Source organism: Lepisosteus platostomus, chromosome 26 (genome assembly GCF_059453375.1).
Source record: "Lepisosteus platostomus isolate fLepPlt1 chromosome 26, fLepPlt1.hap1, whole genome shotgun sequence".
NCBI classification, from domain to species: Eukaryota; Metazoa; Chordata; class Actinopteri; order Semionotiformes; family Lepisosteidae; genus Lepisosteus; species Lepisosteus platostomus.
This window is the reverse complement of record NC_142636.1, coordinates 8146315-8167077: the sequence shown is the minus strand read 5'-3', so window position 1 is coordinate 8167077 and position 20763 is coordinate 8146315. Positions and strand designations below refer to the sequence as shown.

The window sequence follows — 20763 nt, the reverse complement described above, 5'->3', positions numbered from 1 at the left end:
AGGACCTGCTGCTGTATGTTACAATGTTGCGTTTGCGCATTGACTGTACGCCCGGGACAGTGCTTAAACACCCGCGAAGGTATTTGTCGAAAATACGTGATATATCCAATAAAGTATCCTTACACTTAAGCCTCTTTTTCTGGACACTCCACTCAAAGCGCTTTACAGGTCATGGGGATCTCCTCCAGCACCACCAGTGTGCAGCCCCGCCTGGATGATGCGCCACTCCTCTCCCCACACACCAGCTCTCAGTGGGGAGGAGAGCAGAGTGATGAAGCCAGTTTAGGGATGGGGATTATTAGGAGGCCATGATGGGTAAAGACCAGGGGGGAATTTGGAAATTTGCCGAGGATACTGGAGTAACACGTAAATGGCCACGGACTGATAAACAGCTGAGCGTTGGAGTTAAATCATAATATTGTAGTGTTGTTGTATTGTATGATGCCGTATATGTCATATGTTTACGAGCTCTTGTTGTACAAGACAAATTCCCTTGTAGGGGCACGATAAATGTTCGTTCAATGCAAACAATTTATCTCTGCAACCCGACGCGTCGTACCTTTGTCCACACAACGGGGCCGGCGTGTGTCTGCGGGCGTTCATTCCAACTGAGCTCTCCGCCAGCTGAAACAGCAGGTCCCTCGGCGTTCCGGATCCAGTCAACAGATTCTCGGGGCTGCTCAAGGTGCTGCACCTGAAAAGAGGCTTTAAAAACGCGCGCACCGACCCTTCCACACCAGAACTGGACAACCCAGCCTTTGTAGAATTCAGCCAGGACTCGTCTCCTCATGTTTAAAGCAGGGAGCAGAGCTACAGTATTGTTGGACTTTGGTAGGGACACATTTAGCTGTCTGAAGAGTGGTATTCGCCAACAGCTAAACATCAGAATACGCATTCTGTCTTGGCGTTTAAGCAGAAGTATTAATACGTAACACACGGGTGCTTTTAAATTCCGAGTCACGACTGAACTCTGCGTTTCGCTGGCTTGCCAAAGGATCGTGAAGCACAGCGGCGATGAAACTCATTTGCACCCTGAATAAATGCTTCCTCGCGCGATTTACACCTGGGTGGTCTTTTCGCCCCTAACTGACCCCACCCAGACTCCGCGACTCCGCTGTCAGGTCTTGCGACTGTAGGATTGAGTTACACTGTTCCACTGGGATCCACCTGCCTGAGGAATTAACAAACAACCCCCCCCCCCCATCAGGCAGTAAAATGCTGCTTTCTGTTGTCTTCCTGCGAAGAGTTTCCTCTGCCTTTAGGACGGTCTTGAAAACTGATCTTAAAAAATTAAAACAGGGCTGCAGTCTGTGGGTTTTCATTCCAAGCCAGAACTCAATGAGCTCATCAACTCGTATTTTGCGAGTATTTGCGATATTGACCAACGTCCTCCAGCTCTTCACTGCTGCAACTTTAAAGGAAGAAACGTCTAAAAAACCACAGACACCTCAGTTGTACATAACCCGAGCTCAATCGCCGATGGTTCAAAACGAGACGAGTTACAACAGAAATACGTCATAAAAATGGGCTATATAAGTGTAAGAAATTAGTAGTAGTAGTAGTATTTAGCACCAGCAGTAATATTATTGATGTTAAATGAGACCAGGCCTCACTTTTTGTATCACACAAAAGACGGTAGTGTAAAAGCGCCCATCTAGCTAGTTTTCCAGCAGAATCACGCACAGGTAATTATAATAAACTTTGATGATATTTATATGCTTTTCAGCGTGTTTAGTATCATAATAATCCAATCGGAAAGGATTCTCCACACAACAGGGGCTGGAGCACGGAATCCCCTCGGATTCACGGAACACGGAAAATGAAGCGCGAACTCACGGACGCGCTCGCGACAAGAGTCCATCACTCTCACCGCTTCGGGAACCACCCAGAGCCGGGGGCGGGTGGGCACACCGCTGACTCTCTGTAGGGCTCCCACAGCCCGACAGCGCAGTGCCGACCACCTCTCCCCGGCTTCTCCGTCCCACTCGGGGCCCGGCGGTCGCGGGGGATAATTAGTGTGGGCTCGGAATCGAACCGGAGCCACACGAGGTCATTATCGCGAAGTCGCCCCCACGGGGGAGCGCACAGCGGGACAGAGCGTGAACGCGAGGGGCGACGCCGACAGAGGAACGAGACCATCAGCTATCTGGAGCTTTAAAAGATGCAACGCGAGTCTATAAACATTTTATCCAATAAAGGAGCACTGTAGTGCTGAAAGCACGCTGCCAGATCGTCTGACACAATCTTTGCCGGATCTCGCCTGAAGCTGTGGCACCTGGCGCAAACATCCAACGAGCAAGACCGTTCCGTGCACAGGGGAGAAAATAAAATACCAGAACGATTACAGCTCCACTGACAGCGTTTTTATTTACAGATGACCTGTGCACGTGTCTTACAGCGGCCGTGCGGACAGCCCGTGACACAACCGAACACACAAAAACAAGGAACACTTAACACGCTTAGTACAGTTGGAACAGCGGCCGCGGCGTCACCAGGCCTCCAGTTTTAAGGTGAAAGCAGGACCACACTGTAAATAGACAGGATCGTAACAACATTCAGTCTTAAATACGTAAAGACAATGAGGGAACGCACGATGACTGTGTGTCGCTTCTTATACTTGTACAGCCATGCATTAAAGCTGGAATCCGGTCAAGATGCAACGTTTACAGAGAGCATTCACGAGTACAGTAGCCAACAGCTACAGTATATCACCCTGCAACTCACAACTAGCAATACACTGAGCCTGGTCAGTAGCGGGATGGGAGACTCCTGGGAAAGCTAAGGTTGCTGCTGGAAGAGGTTAATTGAGCCACTAGGGGGCGCTACCCCCGTAGGTCCTACTGTCCCAGTATAGTGACGGGACACTACACTGTAAAAGGGCATCTTCCTTCTGATGAGATATAAAACTGAAGTCCTGACTCTCCAGTAGGGGGAGTTCACCCTGCGGTCTGTGAGGGTCCTAATGCCCCAGTATAGTGACAGGGACACTATACTGTAAAAAAAAGGTGCCGTCCTTCGGATGAGATGTAAAACCGAGGTCCCTACTCTCTGTGGGCATTAAAAATCCCAGGGTGTTACTTGAGAAGAGTAGGGGTGTTACCCTGGTGTCCTGGCCAAATTTCCCCCTGGCCTTTACCAGTCATGGCCTCCTAATAATCCCCCTCTCTGAACTGGCTTCATCACTCTACTCTCCTCCCCACTGAGAGCTGGTGTGTGGGGAGCAAACTGGCGCATCATCCAGGTGGAGCTGCACACTGGTGGTGGTGGAGGGGATTCCCATTGCCTGTAAAGTGCCTTGAGTGGTCCAGAAAAATACTATATAAGTGTAAAGATTATTTGTAATTTGATTTTTTTAAAGACTTGCACATGTTAACTCACACTTGTAAGGCAACTAATTAGTATTGAAGCACTTCAGTATGATTTGGAGCTCAGCTGTACTGAAATCCAGGAGTCTCCTTCCTGATTCATATTCTGGTAGTGAGTATTTGCCTGGTGAGGCAGTGTTGTGATGTTATCTGGTGTTGTTAGCTGACCATTCTTGCACAACATGCACTTTGAATGGGCTTCTCATCTCTAAGGAAGTGACTGGGGGAAGCATTTCAGTGTTGCACCACAATAGCGCAACATTCAAATGACCAAAGAGACCATCCCTCTGTACACTTGCCAACAAATCCAATTCCCCTTTGCTCTCCATGTGAACATCACAGATAGCCGCAGAGAAAACAAAGGAGTGTTTCAGAAACCAGGAAATGATCTTTCTGCAAAACGTCCTTAATCTTCTCACATGGTTCAATCTTCTCAATCCTTATTCAAAGAGTGAACATTTACTTTCTCCTGTTTCGTGTTTTTAAATACAAGGGGTAGTAGCCTCACTATTACACCCTTAAATGTCCTGTTCTTTTATCATTTTACGTTTTTTTTAATTTTAGCAAGCAAGAGTCTCGCTGAGTACAATCAGACAGGACTAAGCGTCTTTCTCCTGCCCTCTCCCCCCCACACACACCTGCCCCTGACTTAAACCAGGACTTCAATACACCCCCCACACCTTTCGCAAATTCTGTGCACGTTCTCAGATGGCGGCTCTGTGCATCTTCTCCACAGGGAAGACAGACATTTCGATTTCATCTGGTTTCAAACCGATTGGCCGGCAAGCTGATCTATCCATTACTATGTGTCACTACATAGGTTACATGATCTAAGCACTGCATAGAGGCTTAGGCTGCTATAATCTGAACACGGATAACGAGGGGATTCTCATCGCATTGCAGATTAAACAGTTACAGTTGTCACAAGCATCACAATCTTGTATATGAGACAATTCCAGGTGCTGAATAAGACACATGCGTTATTTTGCATGCAGAAGCATTCTGGCTGCGATACAAATATGATGCCAACTGTAAGTACTTGGAAGCTACAGGGTTTTCACTTGCTGCATGAGGGACTGTAGTGAGTAAAACCCGACCTGGATTAAACTGCTAAGCAATGGGAGTCTTGTTTCCCTCCTTTTTTTAAGTTCTCCACTTCTTCAGTTTTTTCCATTATACACAAAGTTACTGGGTTGTCCCGAAGTTCCAGTGCTGGGGTTGTTCTCAAGGGGTTCCGTTAATCAGGGGACTGGAGTGTCTCTGGTTGCTGGTGGCGGTCAGTGAGGGGACGTTGGACCTCTTGGTGTAGGAGAGCAAGGCTGGCACGCTCTGGCTGTCCACGTTGTTGAGTGGAATGGTCACTTGCCCGTCCGAGTGTTCCAGGCCCACGGTGGACAGGCAGGACTTGAACACGGAGGCGGTGGACAACCTCCACAGCAGGTTCTTCAGCGCCTTCCTGAACTCCTGCCGCATCAGGCAGTAGATGACGGGGTTGAGGCAGCTGTTGGCGTGAGCCAGGCAGAGGGAGACGGGGAAGCAAAAGGTGTGGGCGAAGTAGAAGGCGCCGTCAAACTGCAGCACGTCCAGCTTGACCAGGACGCCCCAGAAGGTCATGACCTGGTTGGGCAGCCAGCTGAAGAAGAAGGCGAGGACCACCACCGCCACCGACTTGGTGACCCGCGTCTGCCTCTGGGGGTTCAGAGAGCTGCTGTGGTTGGCCAGGAACCTGAGCAGCAAGAGGTAGGAGACGAGGATGATGCCGTAAGGGAGGAGGAAGCCCAGGGCGATCCGCAGGAGGTGGTAGGCGGCCAACCAGGACGCGCCTCCTGGGAATCGGAGGAGGCAGGCCGGCTCTCCTCCGACCGTGGCCAGGGAGGAGAAGACGAAGACGGGCAACGCGGCCAGCCAGGAGGCCCCCCAGATCAGGCCGGTCACCAGCTTGGCGGCGCACGCCGTCTGCACCCGGGGGCGGAGTGGCTGCAGGGCGGTGGCCACCGTGCAGTAGCGGGTCACGCTCATGGCGGTCAGGAAGAAGACGCTGGCGTAGACGTTGACCATGTTCACCAGCGACACCAGCTTGCACATGAAGTGCCCGAAGGGCCAGCTGAAGTCCAGGGCCACCTCCGCCGCCCAGAACGGGAGAATGAGCGAGAACTGCAGGTCGGCGAAGGCCAGGTTGAAGACGAAGACGTTGATGGTGGACTTCTCCGTGCTCTTGCTGGAGCGCAGCAGGTACAGCACCAGCAGGTTGCCCATCAGCCCCACGGCGCTCACCAGACAGTAGACCAGGGAAATGGCGGTAAGCAGCACTGGGGATCCATCCCCCGGCACCCCGATGACGTCCAGGCTGTCGTAATTGTGGTACTGTAACTCGGAGATGTTGCAAGCCGCAGTTCTCTGGCACAGCGTCAGAGACTCATTCAGCTGGTGGAGCGAATCAAGGTCGGTGGGCCTGGCCATCCTCTCCGCTACGGAGCCCATAATTTGTCCAATCTCCCCTTCCGGAAACACTACTCGGGGGCTGACAGCCACAAGGAATCCCGCGCTGGTACAGTCTGCTCCTGTGCTCTCACAGCCCGAGGAATGGGAGCTGGGAAGGATCTCCGGCTGGTGTGGACGAGGTTTCCTTGGAGCTGGAATTTGGGGTGAAGCTCTCAGGTCATCTCACGGACAGGCATGGGATAGTGGGCTGGTCACCACCATAGCAGGCACTCCTGGAAAAGAAAGAAGCCTATTCAAGTAATAATAATAATAATAATAATAATAATAATAATAATAATAATAATTCCTTACACTTATACAATAGCACTTTTCTGGACACTCCACTCAAAGCTCTGTACAGGTAATGGGGATCCCCTCCACCACCACCAGTGTGCAGCCCCACCTGGATGATGTGCCAGTCCTCTCCCCACACACCAGCTCTCAGTGGGGAGGAGAGCAGAGTGATGAAGCCAGTTCAGAGAGGGGGATTATTAGGAGGCCATGACTGGTAAAGGCCAGGGGGGACTTTGGCCAGGATGCTAGGGTCACACCCCTACTGTTATATAGAAACACCCTGGGATATTTAATGCCCACAGAGAGTCAGGACCTCAGTTTTATGCCTCATCCGAAGGGCGGTGCCTTTTTACAGTATAGTGTCCCCGTCACTATACTGGGCCATTAGGACCCACACAGACCTCAAGGTGAGCGCCCCCTACTGACCCCACTAACACCTCTTCCAGCAGCAGCCTCAGCTTTCCCAGGAGTCTCCCATCCAGGTACTGGCCAGGCTCACAGCTGCTGAGCTCCAGTGGGTTTCCCACTGTGTACTGAACTTGTGATGATGGTTGCTGCTGGGCTTAGTAGATTGCAAACATTTATTGACAGGCCCCGGTAAACTCTCACATGGAAAAACCCATAAGCTTCCCACTGTACACACTTTATCTCATCGGATCTCATAATGCCTTAATCATCAGATGATGGCATTACCCTTGGTCTTTATCCCTTCTAGAAAAATTTCCTGTTCTGTTAATGCAACACAAAGACATTTTTATTCATTTTGTAAACACAGTGCTCACGACCATTATAATCTAAAGCTTAATGTGCATTAATTACCGATTTCCATCCTTTTTTGCACGATATTGCCAGCAGCCATTGCACTGAATTGCAATACGTTTGTTCCCCCATTGAATTAAACAGGGGGCTTTTAAAATGCAGGCAGCTGTGTGGCGTTGGCAGGTCAGGTATGACCCACCCCAGCTGTAGGACCATCGGATCGGAGATGGGGGTTCAAGACAGTAGGCTCCGATTTCAATTAAAACGGCTGGGGTTTAGTGATGCCGTGTGGAAGACGTTTACGCTGTCAGTTCCAATCATGCGTGAGATTCGGCAACAGCACGGTAAACATATTAACTGCAAATGAAAAAGTGGCGAAACTATATACAATAATACCTTGCTGTGCGCGAATTCACCTTACGTGGTTTTGAGGATCCGCGTGAAATTTTCTATATACCATATTTCCTCGTGCGACCCCCCAGATTCTGAGTGTCTGCGGGGTGGAAGAGCGAGCGAGCAGCCGGGAGATCCGCTCTCGCTCTTTCTCAGTCAGCCTCCTGCCCGAGAGGGACTCGCCCGACATTTCTCTCGCATTCTTGAAGTGCTCTGCGCATATCAGTGCACTGTACTGCGCTGGGCTTTGATGGTTACTGACATTTGCAAATGCAGATTGCGGCAGTGACTTATTTCTGAAATAAAAAGTGATATTCCATCGCTAAATATTAATACGTTAATATCTTAAAAGGGCTCTGTGAGAGGGAGTATGAGAAATGAGAAAAGGTGAAGAGTACTGTGTTTGCAAGCGATTTAGATCCGTGATGAACGTAGAAGGAAAATTTGTTTTAGTTGACTCTGATGTTATTGTTTTACTTTAAAAAAGTTTGAGGGATTTAAATAGCCGAATCGTGACTTCAAATCCCCTAACCCTATTCTTTTCCACAACGGAACCTTCGTGGCTGGCAGGACGGTGCTGTTTGTTAAGTCCGTGCCATATTACCAAACACCCAGAGAAACCGAATCAAATAATTATCAGTCTCTTTGGAAAATACTCCCCACGCAAAACACAATGGGAGCTATTTCGAGGATTTCCTGTTAAATAAGAGGGCATGCCGAGCGACAGCTTTCCTTTGTAGATGAAACCCGAACCACGTGGGACCTGGAGCAGTGATCGCATAAGAATTAGATCCACAACAGCGGGGTCGGTGTCATCTGAGCTTTTTCTGGAGCACCTGGAGAAAGTTTTCCTTTCTTGTGACCCTCAGTGTGCAGATCCAGACGCATGCAACGGGCTGAGCTGGGAGTTTCACAGGAAGAAACGCACCACGGTAGGCTCCCGGGCATTTTACTTGAGCAAGCCAGGCGATGGAGCTGTGTCAACACCAGGGATTTGAACCCGCAACCCTTTCGTAAAAAAAGCACTGACCCCTCCCTGCTGCTCCAGTTTAGCAATGCCTTAGCTAGACATCAACCTCAGGTCAGCTAATAGATAGCATCCAGTATACCACCAAATGACACTGCAGTTTTAACCCCAGTGTCCAGGATATAAGATCAGATCACTTTATTGTCCCTATACAATTTCTTGCATTATGAATTTGTCTTTTTCGCATACCCCAGCTTGCTCTCCATGAGACACACAGACAGAGAAGCTGGGGGTCAGAGCGCAGGGTCAGCCATTGTACAGCACCCCTGGAGCAGCTGGGGTGAAGGGCCTTGCTCAAGATTAGTAGGATTCCTCTGCCGGTCACAGGATTTGAACCAGCAACCTTCCTGCCACAGATCCTTAGCCACAGTCCCACCACTCTGCCCAGTGGATATATTCCACTGTGTACTGGCTCGTGCTCTCCTTATTGAGATCCCTCTTAATCCACCTGCTGCAGCAGTGTCCCTCTCCTGCTCCGACCCTTCTCCTCTGTGGGGGATGAGGTGGGTGCCCTGACATATGTACAGCCCCTGGAGACCCTTTGGGATATAGGACACTGTCCTGATGAGAGGAACTCTGACGCTGTGCTCTCAAACTGCTTAGTGACACATCGTTGAAAACGACGACCCATACAGGATGGAAATGTCTGCAGAGTCAGAACAAGACCGAGGACGATATCCAGACCCAGGGACCCCTGATGACATAGCAAGATTCATTAACCTCTGACCTAAGGCACCCCAATCTGGGGTCTGAAGGGGAGGTTACTACTGTCCCTCGAACCCCAGCACACTGATGTAGTGTACTGTAGCTGCAATACCTGTTATACATATTGCAGGAATAATACTTTTTTTTCTGAAGGCTAGTGTAACATATAGTATGTCATAGGAATAAAAAAAAATTCACACAGCAATGTTATTAAAATTTACATCATTCCGTTTTCTAAAGACTTTCTATACCGGGTCGCGGGGGAATCGGTCTCTATCCCGGAAAGCTTAACATTAACATGGTTTTTATTGAATATAGTCCTTACAAATTACAGCAAAAATGAATCTGCTACTACTCCGCGGAATACCAGTCGCCGAGTATTGCTACCTCGCGTTAACTCGAAGAGTTCACCGACTTTGCAAGGTTACAAAATGCAGAATTGACTTGTCCTTGATAAATTATTTTTCACGATTTACGATTTCGGCGTAAATATAACCGAGAAAAGTTGTTCCAGTGAACTGTATAAATTTATATTCCGCCCCAGTCACATACTGTGGTTTCAATGTAAATCAGAGATAAAGCGACTACGGCAAACTTTTTCATAACAGCTGATAAAAATTGTTGAATAAATGCCGGCCGTTGCAACTTTACAGAAGCGGTCAGGACCTAATACCACGTCACAGGTTTTGAAATATTCATATTTGGGAAAAATAATAGCTGGATTTGATCATTTCAAACCCGCAGCGTGTTTTCAGGACTGACTGACCGGCGACCCAGTCCACCCGGAGACCTAGGAGGCTTGCGAGATAAAACGCCGTTTTCAAACGGACCGGCTAACGCGCAGTATAATCACCGCGGCGGTCAGCGCCCGAACCGGGCTACAGTCGACGGCAACTCACACCTGGCAAACCACGGCAAACGGACTCCAAACCTGCTCCTGTTTCGGGCGCTGGAGCTCAGGAAGAATAAATCCGTCGCCATCCCGCGTACAATCCCGAAGAGTTACCGTTGCGAAAAGTACAAAGAATTATGTTTATGCCGCTAAACCATCCGCCTTCAAAAGGAGAAAGGTAGTCTAACGGACTCCTCAGAAGCGGTTTTTTTCCCCCCGAAAGGCATTTACTTGTCTCTGTGTCTGCTCCATTGTCTAATTCTTTCGTATATGTCCTTAGCTTGTAATTTGCTATCGTTGTGACTGATTTTTCCCTACACCAACTGTAAAGCGCTGTGAGATATTACTTTTAAAGGCGCTATATAAAGTTGTATTATGATGATAATGATGATGATGATAGAACAAGGTTTATTCCAGGCTGAAAAGAGAAGAAACGAAACAACGTTTCGGCTGTGGAGCCTTCTTCGGAGTCAGCCGAGCCACCCACTCCAACTACTTTCATGAATTATTATTTTATGATGATGATGATGGTGATGATGCTGAAAGCGGTGGGTCTCACCTGGTCTGCGCTGTCCTAGTGGCGAGAAGGCGACTCTCAGTCAGTCCTCCGCACTAAGACTCCAGCGCTCTCCGGTGGGGTCTAACCCGTGTGTGATGTACAGGAGAGAGGAGGGGAGGCGATGGGCTCCGGCGGTGTCTGCGTCATTTATAGGAGTCGAACCGGCTCCGACCCCCCTCCTCCCGCGCGCCACAGGTCAGCGCGAGGGGATGGAGATAAATTCGTTAAGCTCTCGAGTTTTACGAGGCTGTAGCTCCTGTTTTCCCTGCGTCTGTAATGTTACCCCCCCCATCTCTCTTCCCAGTAAAGTTTAACCATCCAGGAGCCGATCTGAAGAGAGAGGGCTGGTTTGAGGACGCGCAGAAGTACGAAGACAAAAACAGAAGCCAGTTTCGAGACGGTACTACCTGGCGCACCCGGGTCCGATAATCTACACTACTGTTATATAATTGTCTCGTTCTTTTTTGACGGAAAAAAAACATGAACCGAGACAGATAACACGCCGTTTTTGGTCGTTTTTATGGAATTATTGATGTATATATATAGGTATATAATCATTGAATATTTATTTCTATTAGACAGGAAGCTTTATGTATTTTGAAATGATTGACTCCGTGCTTGAGCCAAGCGCACACGCCGCGACAGTCGTGCTCAGCGCGCTGCCATTACAGGATTCTACCACTGGTGGCCGCTGCAGCATCACCCGCTCAGACCCGGCTTATCACCCGGGTGGACTGGTTCTGTCGGGGTCGAGCGGAGACGACACAGCCACGACCCCCCTGTTGTATAGAAATTAAATCCATGAAGTTATTAAAAATCACACCAGGGCCATAATATCCTCTACTGAGAGAAAGTGTGGAATTTTTAGTGATAGAAACTCTTATCTACGGTTAGCGGGGTGGCCAGCTGTCCGCGTAGTGGTTAAGATTGCAATCTCACAGCTTGGGGACCCTGGGCTCAATTCCTGGGGTGCTGTCTGTGTGGAGTTTGTATGTCCTCCCCGTGTTTGTGTGGGTTTCCTCCCGGTTTCTTTCCACCGCCCAAAGACACGCGGGTGGGTGTGTGTGTGTATGTGTAAGCGTGTGTTTGTCTCTATGTCTGCCCAGCAACGGACTGGTGTCCCGCACAGGGTGTACCCCGCCTTAAGCCAGTTGCTTGCCGGGATAGACTCCGGCTTCAGACAGACATTTCTCTTGAGTTTTCAAATGAAATAACTTTAGAATGGGCTTTAAGTAGCATTTGCACTGTCCCGTAATGAGGTTAAACGAAACCTCTAACCTGAAGCGTTAGAGGTGGTTCAAAATATAGACGGTGTTAAAGTTCTTACCTTCCGATATAAGAGCGTCGCCGGTCCAGAGGAAACTTGTGCCTGGTTGAGAAATGACATCACCCGGTGCAAGCTGTTGGTGTGAAACGAATTGAACTTTGATTTTTTCTGCCCGCGGGATGTTAGTGGGTCCGCTGTGGGGTGCGGCGGCGGCCGGGATGGCGGCTCTCCAGTGCGCGTCAGGGCTGCCGAGAGCGGGGCTGGACAGACCTTGACCGATCAGAGCGCCCCGTCGCCGCTACTGGAGAAGGTCAGGGACAGGCGCACGTCTGATCTGTTTCAGAAATGAATGACTAACCCTCGGGAGCCGCACGTTTGCAATTTTAGCAAACATATTGCCCCATGCGAATCTACTGGGAACGTATCCAGCAAAGGTTAAAATATAATGTTTTACTGCCATTGCAGGAGTTACTTGCGCCCGCTCAACAACGGCTAAAGGAACCCGCTTCTCTGGGTGCGAGACTTTTTTCATAACGCTCAACGCGTGTTTCAGTAATAATAATAGCTGAATTTCCAAAGGCAAGTTATTTTATAATAAAGGAACGTTTGGAGAGAGAGGTGTGAGGTTCTGTTTAATCTCCTCCGGTCTGCTTTATGAGATCTGTACAGTGTGTCGTCTACAACACACTGTATACTGCTGACTTGAGTTTAAATGTTTTGTTAGACACGTTTAAATACTGTAGTATGAGACGTAAACAAGACGTCGTCGCAATAGCGCAGTCACGGTGGGAGGTCATTTCTTATTGAGTTATGGGAGCCTTTTTTTTTCTTAAAAGAAAATCCAATTTGTTTGACGGAGGACCATTAAGTACAGAACGGCCGTCACGCTCCTGTACGCGACGGAGCAGAGCGATGTCTTCGTGCGAACCGATGAGTCTCCGTTAACGAGGCGAGCTGCAGAAACCGGGCCAGCAATCGGCCTCGATGTTTCGACAGATGCTGCCGCGCACAGCCGCGATAAATGAACGACGTTAATATGTTTGAAAAGTCAATATTTTTCCTGACAACGAGGGTGTGTGTGATCCGTATCCGAAAGTTCCCCGCGGTGAATTAAACAAGGATATATCCCTTTTACAGTTTCGCTCTGCTGTGGGAATCCCGCGATTCATTATAATATTGAACTGTAGTTATATAGCGCTTTTACAGCTGAAATTGAGCATCCACTTGAGTGACGCAAAGAAGCCATTCTGCACCATTAATCCCACTAAACATTAGCGCAGATGAAGTGGGAAATCACATCACTCTCAACAACCGCTGATTCATTTCAGGGTCGTAGCGGCCAGAGTTTATCCCACAGGAAGCAGCGGGCGCAAAGCAGGATACGGACAGAACGCCAGTCCTTCAAAGAGCACACACTCCCTCCAGAACCAGTTCTCCCAGCACCCAATTAACCCACCTGCATGTCTTTGAATTGTGGGAGAGATCCCGAGCGCCTGGAGGAAACCCATGCGAACACAAGGGGACCATGCAAACTCCACACAGACAGCACCCCAGGGCCCTAAATGAATTCCGAACCTCGGAGAGGCCCTATTATTCAAGTCTGGAAGGGAATTTATCCAGAACAACAGCTTTACATCCCCACTTTTAATGACCTTTAATTATCAGGAAATCAGAACGTTAACCGTGTTAACGTATCCTGCAGTGCTTAGTGTTTAGGGGGGGCCCACTCTGTCCCCCACTGAAGAGCAGCCCTATCTGGGTGATCCAAGATGGTCTTTGAGCACCAGGAGCCCCACTGCTCAGCCGGGCAGGAAGAGGAGAGAGAAACTGCTGCACCCGGTGAATTAAGGGGGAATTAAAGAAGAGGTTGTACAAGTATGGAGTGGACTTCAGCCAGGAGATAGGGGTTAAAAACAACTCTCATGACCAGACCTTTAACTTCCCAAGTAGTGTCAGCACCTTGACTTAGAAGGACAGCAGAGTGTGCCCAGTCAGGAGCTGGGGCCGGGGTTAGGAACTGCAGTCCAGAAGGAAAGAGCGCCATCTACTGGTCCACCAGAGCCATGTGACGCACCAACCTGATCGCCCTTAGTCTCCCATCCCAATTCTGACCCGATCCAGCCCCGCGGAGAGTCCGAGATCCGAAAAGACCAACCCAGGAGGGACTAGTGCTGCCCGTTTCGGGGTTCACCATGACTGATCCAGACCTGGAGGTCTGAGCAGCACCGAAGGAGGCCGCCAAGAGTTTGAACAGCAAGGACAGCCTGCCTGACTCCGAGCAGTCATGAAATTAAGGACACGGTACAGACAAGGAGGAAGACAAAAAACACGAGTCATGGAATTCTTCATGTAGGGGCAATTGTAGGGCAGAATAACAGCTATCCTGTACAGAGTAGAGCAGGACAAAAGCTAACTGAAGGTTGTTGAGCACAACTTTCAAATTGGTGGTTCAACAGACGAGGACCGCCAGATGAATGTAGCTCATGAGGGAGCCTCTCACTAGCTGCCCCCTGCCCAAGTACCCACTACCCAGCTCCTGCATCTCAGCCTGGTCTGGTTTCTGTTATGGTACTGAACGCTCCAGGTTCTGTGTCAGCAGGGTGGGAGTGACTAGAGTCGACTCTAGGCCCACTGACAGTTACAGCCCACTTCCTTATAGTGGGGTGTGATGATCACAGACGCAGAGGAGGGACTCATGCCGTTTCATTTAACTGATTCCTATACGTTCGTGATTACAGTGGTTCTTTCTAGTTGATCAGGGCTATTTAACGTCAAGACAACACATTCGGACTTGCATAGTCCTAATAAGGGTGGGACGGACAGCGCAGTGGGGCAGCGGGGAGCCTTCCTGCCACACAGTGTAGGATCAGTGTCCATCCCGCACCGGGGGTGCTGTCTGTGGGGAGTTTGCATGTTCTCCCCAGGTCTGAGTGACGATCCCCCTCCCCTCACAGGCCAAAGACACACTGAGGGGTTAACTGGCTTGTGGGCAAACTGGCCTCTCGTGTGAGTGTGTCTGTGTGTGGCCTGTGACAGACTGGTTTGCTGGGATAGACTCCAGCATCCCCTACCCCCCTGTATTGGATTAAGGTTTGCAAAGGGATGGATGGACTATGGGAATTTTTCCTTAGAGTCTTTTCAATACATACTGTACAGTGTACTACATTGCGTGACAGTATGGGGGTGGACTTGGTTACATGCAGATTTGCCTGACGGCAACAGTTCTCTGCACCAAACTCTTGCAAAAGTCGAAAACTAACCTTACAAGGCTGCTGCAGGGCGAAAGCGATTTCCCAGGGATCCCCGGGAGCCTGCCGTCTGGTAGAGAAAGAATCCAGGCCGTCTCCACCTGGTACGTGTGCGTGCAGGCCTGCCTCCGTCAACCGTGAAGAATGTGAAACTATCGAGATTGAAAGGCGGCACCAATAAAAACCTGCAGGGAATTCTGCAGCAAGCGTTTCCTGGAGAGCGGAGCGGGCAGTCATAAAGGACTGAAACGTATATAGAGAGGCAATCAAGGCTACTTCTTTTTAATTAGCTGACTTTGACTTTCAACAGTTGTAAAAGCAAACAAGCAGAGTCTCACTCGTGCCATAATTGGCAGGGCACGGTCTGTTTGGACTGCAAAGGTCACTGTCAATGGAGGAGCACGCCGATCAGATTAGAGGGAAATGAGACAGGAAGGATGAGGCTCCTGCAGATGGGAGAGAGGGATTAATTGGCCGGGCTTGCCTGCGCATGAGCGTTTTCCAGCATTAGTGGACCACGTGAGTGGCTCGGGCAAGGGGAGGGCATGTGGGGGGGGGCGGGGGGGTCATCGCCACAAGCCCAGGACCTAGCACACGCAAACAGTCAAGGGTGTTACAAGCAAGGCCGCTCCTTGACGAAGACTAGTTTGTTTAATTCTGTCGAACCCCCTCCCGGTTAGGGAAACTCTGCAGCCTCTGAATTGGTTGCAGAGCTAAACTCTTCTTGATCCAAGCTTCTGATGGGACCAGGTTTCGGAAGGAGTTCCCAGGAAATTAGCTTCCAGCAGTGCGCTCGTTCTTCGGTTTCAAACATATCCAGATCGGGTCTTCCTCTTCACCTGGCCTTCATGTCTACAGGCTCCAGCCTGGTCCTTCTGCTTTCTCATCGTGTCCTTCTCCTGCTTCTGGTCCCTCGTCCTTTCCTTCTGCATACTGGTTTCCCAGTAACACCTTTATGCAGAAGCTCCACCTGCTCTTAGTTGCCCAGTAGCATAATTCTTCTGGGGGTACTTTAAGTTACAACCATGCAGTTGTTTCCAAGAGTACAGAGACCACTATGGGATAAGAGACAGCAGGTGTTTCTTCTGTGGTAGCTTTCCAGAGCTGTGGTATAATTTATCTGTGCACACGATAACAGATTAACCTACTGGGCTGAACTGAACAAGCAGCGTGTTGCTGATGAAGGGGTGGCATTGAGCTTGTACAGTAAGTGCAGTTGATGGCCTGTTTTTGTGTTTCCTTCATTCCCTTTCCTGAGCCATGATGGACACACAGAAAAGGCAGAGCAAGGCAGGCAGGCGATAACGAGAGACTCAGAGATCAGCACAAACCTCAGCTATATGTTTGAAACCTTAAAGGCAAGAATCACTTTCAGAACTGTGACCCACCCTCTCCAATTCACGTATTTTCAGCTGCCCCGTGACAGCGACGGGTCTAAGGGGGCTGCTGGGGATGGGCGGCCCAAGCTTTCAAACCCCCCAAAATATCAGAACCCCCACATACAGCTCCCCCAAGATCCCAGACTAACAGCAGCAGCAGAGAAGCATGTTTGCTCCCATCCTTCAGTCCTTTTGTAGGCCTGTGATGGAAAGCCCCCCCCCATACCTCAAACACAAACATCCAGGTATTTCTGCAGCTACAGGCTGCCTCTCTGAATGTTATCTCCCCCTCCTGTTGCAGATTGCTGGCTGAGGGCCTATCCTCTTGCCTCTCCATTGCGCAAGACTCCAAATGAAGAGACTTGTCACTGAGAGCCCTGGGGGCCTCCAGCTCATTACTGTTATCTAATCTGCACAAACACCCAAAGCCCTTTTTACAGCAGCGGGCAGTATTATTAATGTGCCTCTGCTGTGTCCACAGTGGAGTGACAGGACTCCTTCTGTCATCTCTCCTGCAACCCAGGTCACCTCTGTGGCCGGTGCTTCTTGGAGTTAAGCCGGCATCGCAGGTCACGACTTCCAGTCAAATTTACCAGCTGCAGTTGCTGAATCTTGCGGCCTTCTTCTGTCCTAGAGGGTCTCAAACTATACGACGAGGAACAATGACACGATTCCCGCAGGACTTCTCATCGCGGTTCCAACTCTCGTGCTGGGCCGCGAAAGTACCGCAAGGGCGCCACGTTTTGGCAGCCTATCACTGTGGAGCGCCGCGCGAGAGTAGACAAACACCAGGGAGAACAAGCACATAGACATCTCGAGAAAACGGGCATGGTTTCCCACAATTAAACATCTTCAAAAATATGATTCTGCTATATACATATAGGACAAATGTACAAAAATTAAACACCTTTAAAACAAATATTGTAAACAAGTATTGCGCTATAACGTGTAATATAATGGGCACATTATCTCACAAGTACACATCTGGCTCAGTGTCCACCCCTACCACTGGCGATTCGCCATGAGAAAATCGAACCAGTTTGCTCTTGACATAGGGAGTCGCAGAGAGTTGTGGGGGCTGTTGAGAGCGCTATGGCTGGGTCGCTGGGGGTGTCGCACTACACAACTGCAGTAACGGACGCGCGCTGCGAGTCCCTACAACTCAAGGAAAAGTCAGGTAGTGTGACCCCGGGCATCAGCCCAGGTGTTGCAAAGATCGAAGGCCGACAGACTGAGCTGGCCCCCTCGTGCCAGTAACAACCACGAGCGAGAACTTCCCCACACTGGAACCTTTGAAAGAAAGATTCCTTCTTAATGAGTCCCCGAGGATGCTCCCACGAAAAGACTCCGAAACTTCCAGCTGGGCTGCTCCTGCTCAGCCTGGAATCTGATCAGGTCAGACGGGGCTCACAGCAAAGGGGCATACGAGATTGCTGTTGCAGTGACGCGTGTGGACCAGTAGGTGGAGCTCTTGCATCAGGGCCACAAATCCCAAACCACTGCGACGGTATGATTTCAGAGCGTGCCGCACTGTATAAGAGTTTTGTGGTTGGATGAGCTGTTAAACAGAGGAGCATGTTGCAATATTTGAAAGAGCAGCGCAGGTGCTCTTTCAAAACACCCAGTACATTCTCAATACTGCCTACTTGCATTACTTTTTGCCATTGCAGGTGGAGCTCTTGCCCGCTGGATAAGAAATTCTACAGGAATATGGCAATCACACCAGAGGTAGTCTTAGGAACTCATTTAATCTTCACTCTTAGATCATGGAAAATAATTATTTCCCGAAATATCATTTGTCCTGAACTGCTTACTGGTGATATTTGTGTTTGTCATATTGTTGCATTGGACTCGCAAAACAAAACACAACAAGAAAACTAAATTCCCCTGTTTGCCTATAGGGCTGTAGTTGAATAATAAGGGGCCCCAGGCTGTAGGAACAGCTGTCTTTTAGACAAGATGATAACCTGATGTCCACTCAATACTATGGATGCACAGGTTGCATGGTCATCTATTGCAAGTGCTGAGATGTGGTAAATGGAAAGTAAGTAAATGCTAAGAACAAAATTAGCAGGTGTTTTGTAGCTCAACAGACAGCACTGGGGGCACAACTGTTACAAAAGAGGCTGAAGTTGTAGCACTGGAGCTGTTATGTGGAGAGAATCCTGAACTCAGGAGCCAGAGTGAAGCTACTTTTCTAAACGGACATGGGGTGGAATATTCTGTAGTGCAGACACTACTGATAATGAGTAATCAGGGCATCCTTCTCGAGTTGGATGATTGATTATCATACATATACAGTAGAGTCATTTCCTCAGGCAGCAATATCTGCACTCTGTTTACTGGGCGCCATGGCAAGAGATGACAATATAAACGAAGTTATACAGCCCTTTGGAACTCCAACTGGACTTGGATCTCTTCAGCAAAACACCAGCTACACACAAAAATGGTCAATGACACCCTTTCAGGCTGTAGAACAGCAATCATTTGAAAAACATATCAAAAGGCCAATTAATAGGCAAAGCTATGCAGCAGGTCCATCAATTCATTTTTATAACCACTTCATCAAATGCAGGGTTGCAGGGGAGCCAGAGCCTATCCCAGCAAGCAGCAGGTGCAAGGTGCAGCAATTAGTGACTAAATTTCCAAGTAATGGATGCCAGAGAGCTATGTCACTCAATTACTTTACCCCCCTCTTGTGGTCAAATATGGAATAGCAGTTTCACGGTCCTTTGTCTTAAGGCCGTATTTCCACCAGCCTCAATGACTTGTTAAAAAGAGTCCAGTGCCTGACTTGTTTCCTTTTCTTTAATCGACCCTTTGAGAAGGCAACAAAAAGTACAGTACAATGCAGAACATACAAACAGCTGCTCAACTTTTCTAAGTATGAGCTGTAAAGGAGACTCCAAGCCATTTCAGATTTAATTTCAGCAAACTCCAACCAGGGCAGACCAAGGACAAGATGGGCACAGAACTGAAATCTTTATTAGCTTATTTTGCACAATGGGATTCTTTCAACTCCATCGCTATACAATCCTCTGTTAAGTAATAATAATAGTAGTAATAATAATAATAAATATAATAATAATTAATAATTGCTTACACTTCTATAGTGCTTTTCTGGACACTCCACTCAAAGCGCTTTACAGGTAATGGGGATCCCCTCCACCACCACCAATGTGTAGCCCCACCTGGATGATACGCCAGAACGCTCACCACACAACAGCTCTCAGTGGGGAGGAGAGCAGAGTGATGAAACCAGTTCAGAGAGGGGGGTTATTAGGAGGCCATGATTGGTAAGGGCCAATGGGAAACTTGGCCAGGATGCCTGGGTTACACCCCTACTCTTTTCGAGAAACACCCTGGGATTTTTAATGCCCACAGAGAGTCAGGACCTCGGTTTTATGTCTCATCCGAAGGACGGCACCTTTTTATTTACAGTATAGTGTCCCCATCACTATACTGGGGCATTAGGACCCTCACAGACCGCAGGGTGAACTCCCCCTACTGGCCCCACTAACACCTCTTCCAGCAGCAACCTTAGTTTTTCCCAGGTGGTCTCCCATCCAGGTACTGACCATGCTCACTAAGTGCAGGGTATCTTCCATGTAATTTATGCCAAGTACTGGTCCTCAAATTAGTGTCTAATAAAGGCAGGTTAATATAAATGGGAGACAATTAGGTATTGCACCCTTTTAACACCTCATTGAAGCTCTGTGTTACACTAATATCATTCCCCGGAGCGCTTCCTCTTTCCACTTTCTCCAACCCAGAGTGGAAATACCAGGAGCCTTTGATCTCCGAATGTATCACACCCCTACTCCACCGGGTGCTGAAGTTTCTTACCTGAGTGCAGCCCTCTGTCCCATCAGCACTCCATTCCAAAACTCGGGAGCCACCATCCTGCGGGACTTCAAACCAGGTGCTGGGAAATGGCAGAATGAGGATGGAGAAACCGATACGCTGACCTTAATGCAGAGCAGCAATTTGAACTGAGTGTCCCCAGGTGCAACGTGCCAAAGGTAGCTCGCGATTGACCAACCTCCACTGGAGACAGCCAGGCCTTTTTCAATCACAGTTCTCTTGGCCTCTGGTACAGCAGTGACCCCTGGGAGCCACTGGGCATGTGCTGGCGAGCGATGACATCAGCGAGAGACACAGCAACTCGCCTGTCAGGTGCTGTGGAGCTCACATTGTGCCAGAGCAGCATACTAGCTGGTTCGTGGGTTCAATCAGCCTGGGTGGGATATGGCTCGCGCCCACAGCACCAAATCCCAACCGGCCGATTCCAAAATGGGTGAGTAGTACAACAGGAGATAATTGTCAATTCCAAATTTGAGAAAAAAAAACATTTGACCCTGGCTTAGTAGCAATTAGAGAGACAGTAATAAAGA

The 20763-nt window shown here is 49.1% G+C and overlaps 1 protein-coding gene across 1 annotated transcript; it reads right to left on the bottom strand.

The window, feature by feature from the left end:
• Positions 1 to 2348: 2348 nt before the first annotated feature.
• On the bottom strand, positions 2349 to 12907 carry LOC148639936 (relaxin-3 receptor 1-like). Its single transcript, XM_088620809.1, has 2 exons — positions 11803 to 12907; positions 2349 to 6079 (listed from the first exon to the last, which is right to left on the bottom strand). The coding sequence occupies exon 2, from the start codon at positions 5844 to 5846 to the stop codon at positions 4590 to 4592; it is 1257 nt and encodes a 418-aa protein (XP_088476935.1). The 5' UTR covers positions 5847 to 6079; positions 11803 to 12907; the 3' UTR covers positions 2349 to 4589.
• Between the last annotated feature and the right edge of the window lie 7856 nt (positions 12908 to 20763).

Bases quoted from the DNA above. Each gene is read 5' to 3' on its own strand.
- LOC148639936 (XM_088620809.1), bottom strand. From the start codon at position 5,846: ATGGGCTCCGTAGCGGAGAGGATGGCCAGGCCCACCGACCTTGATTCG.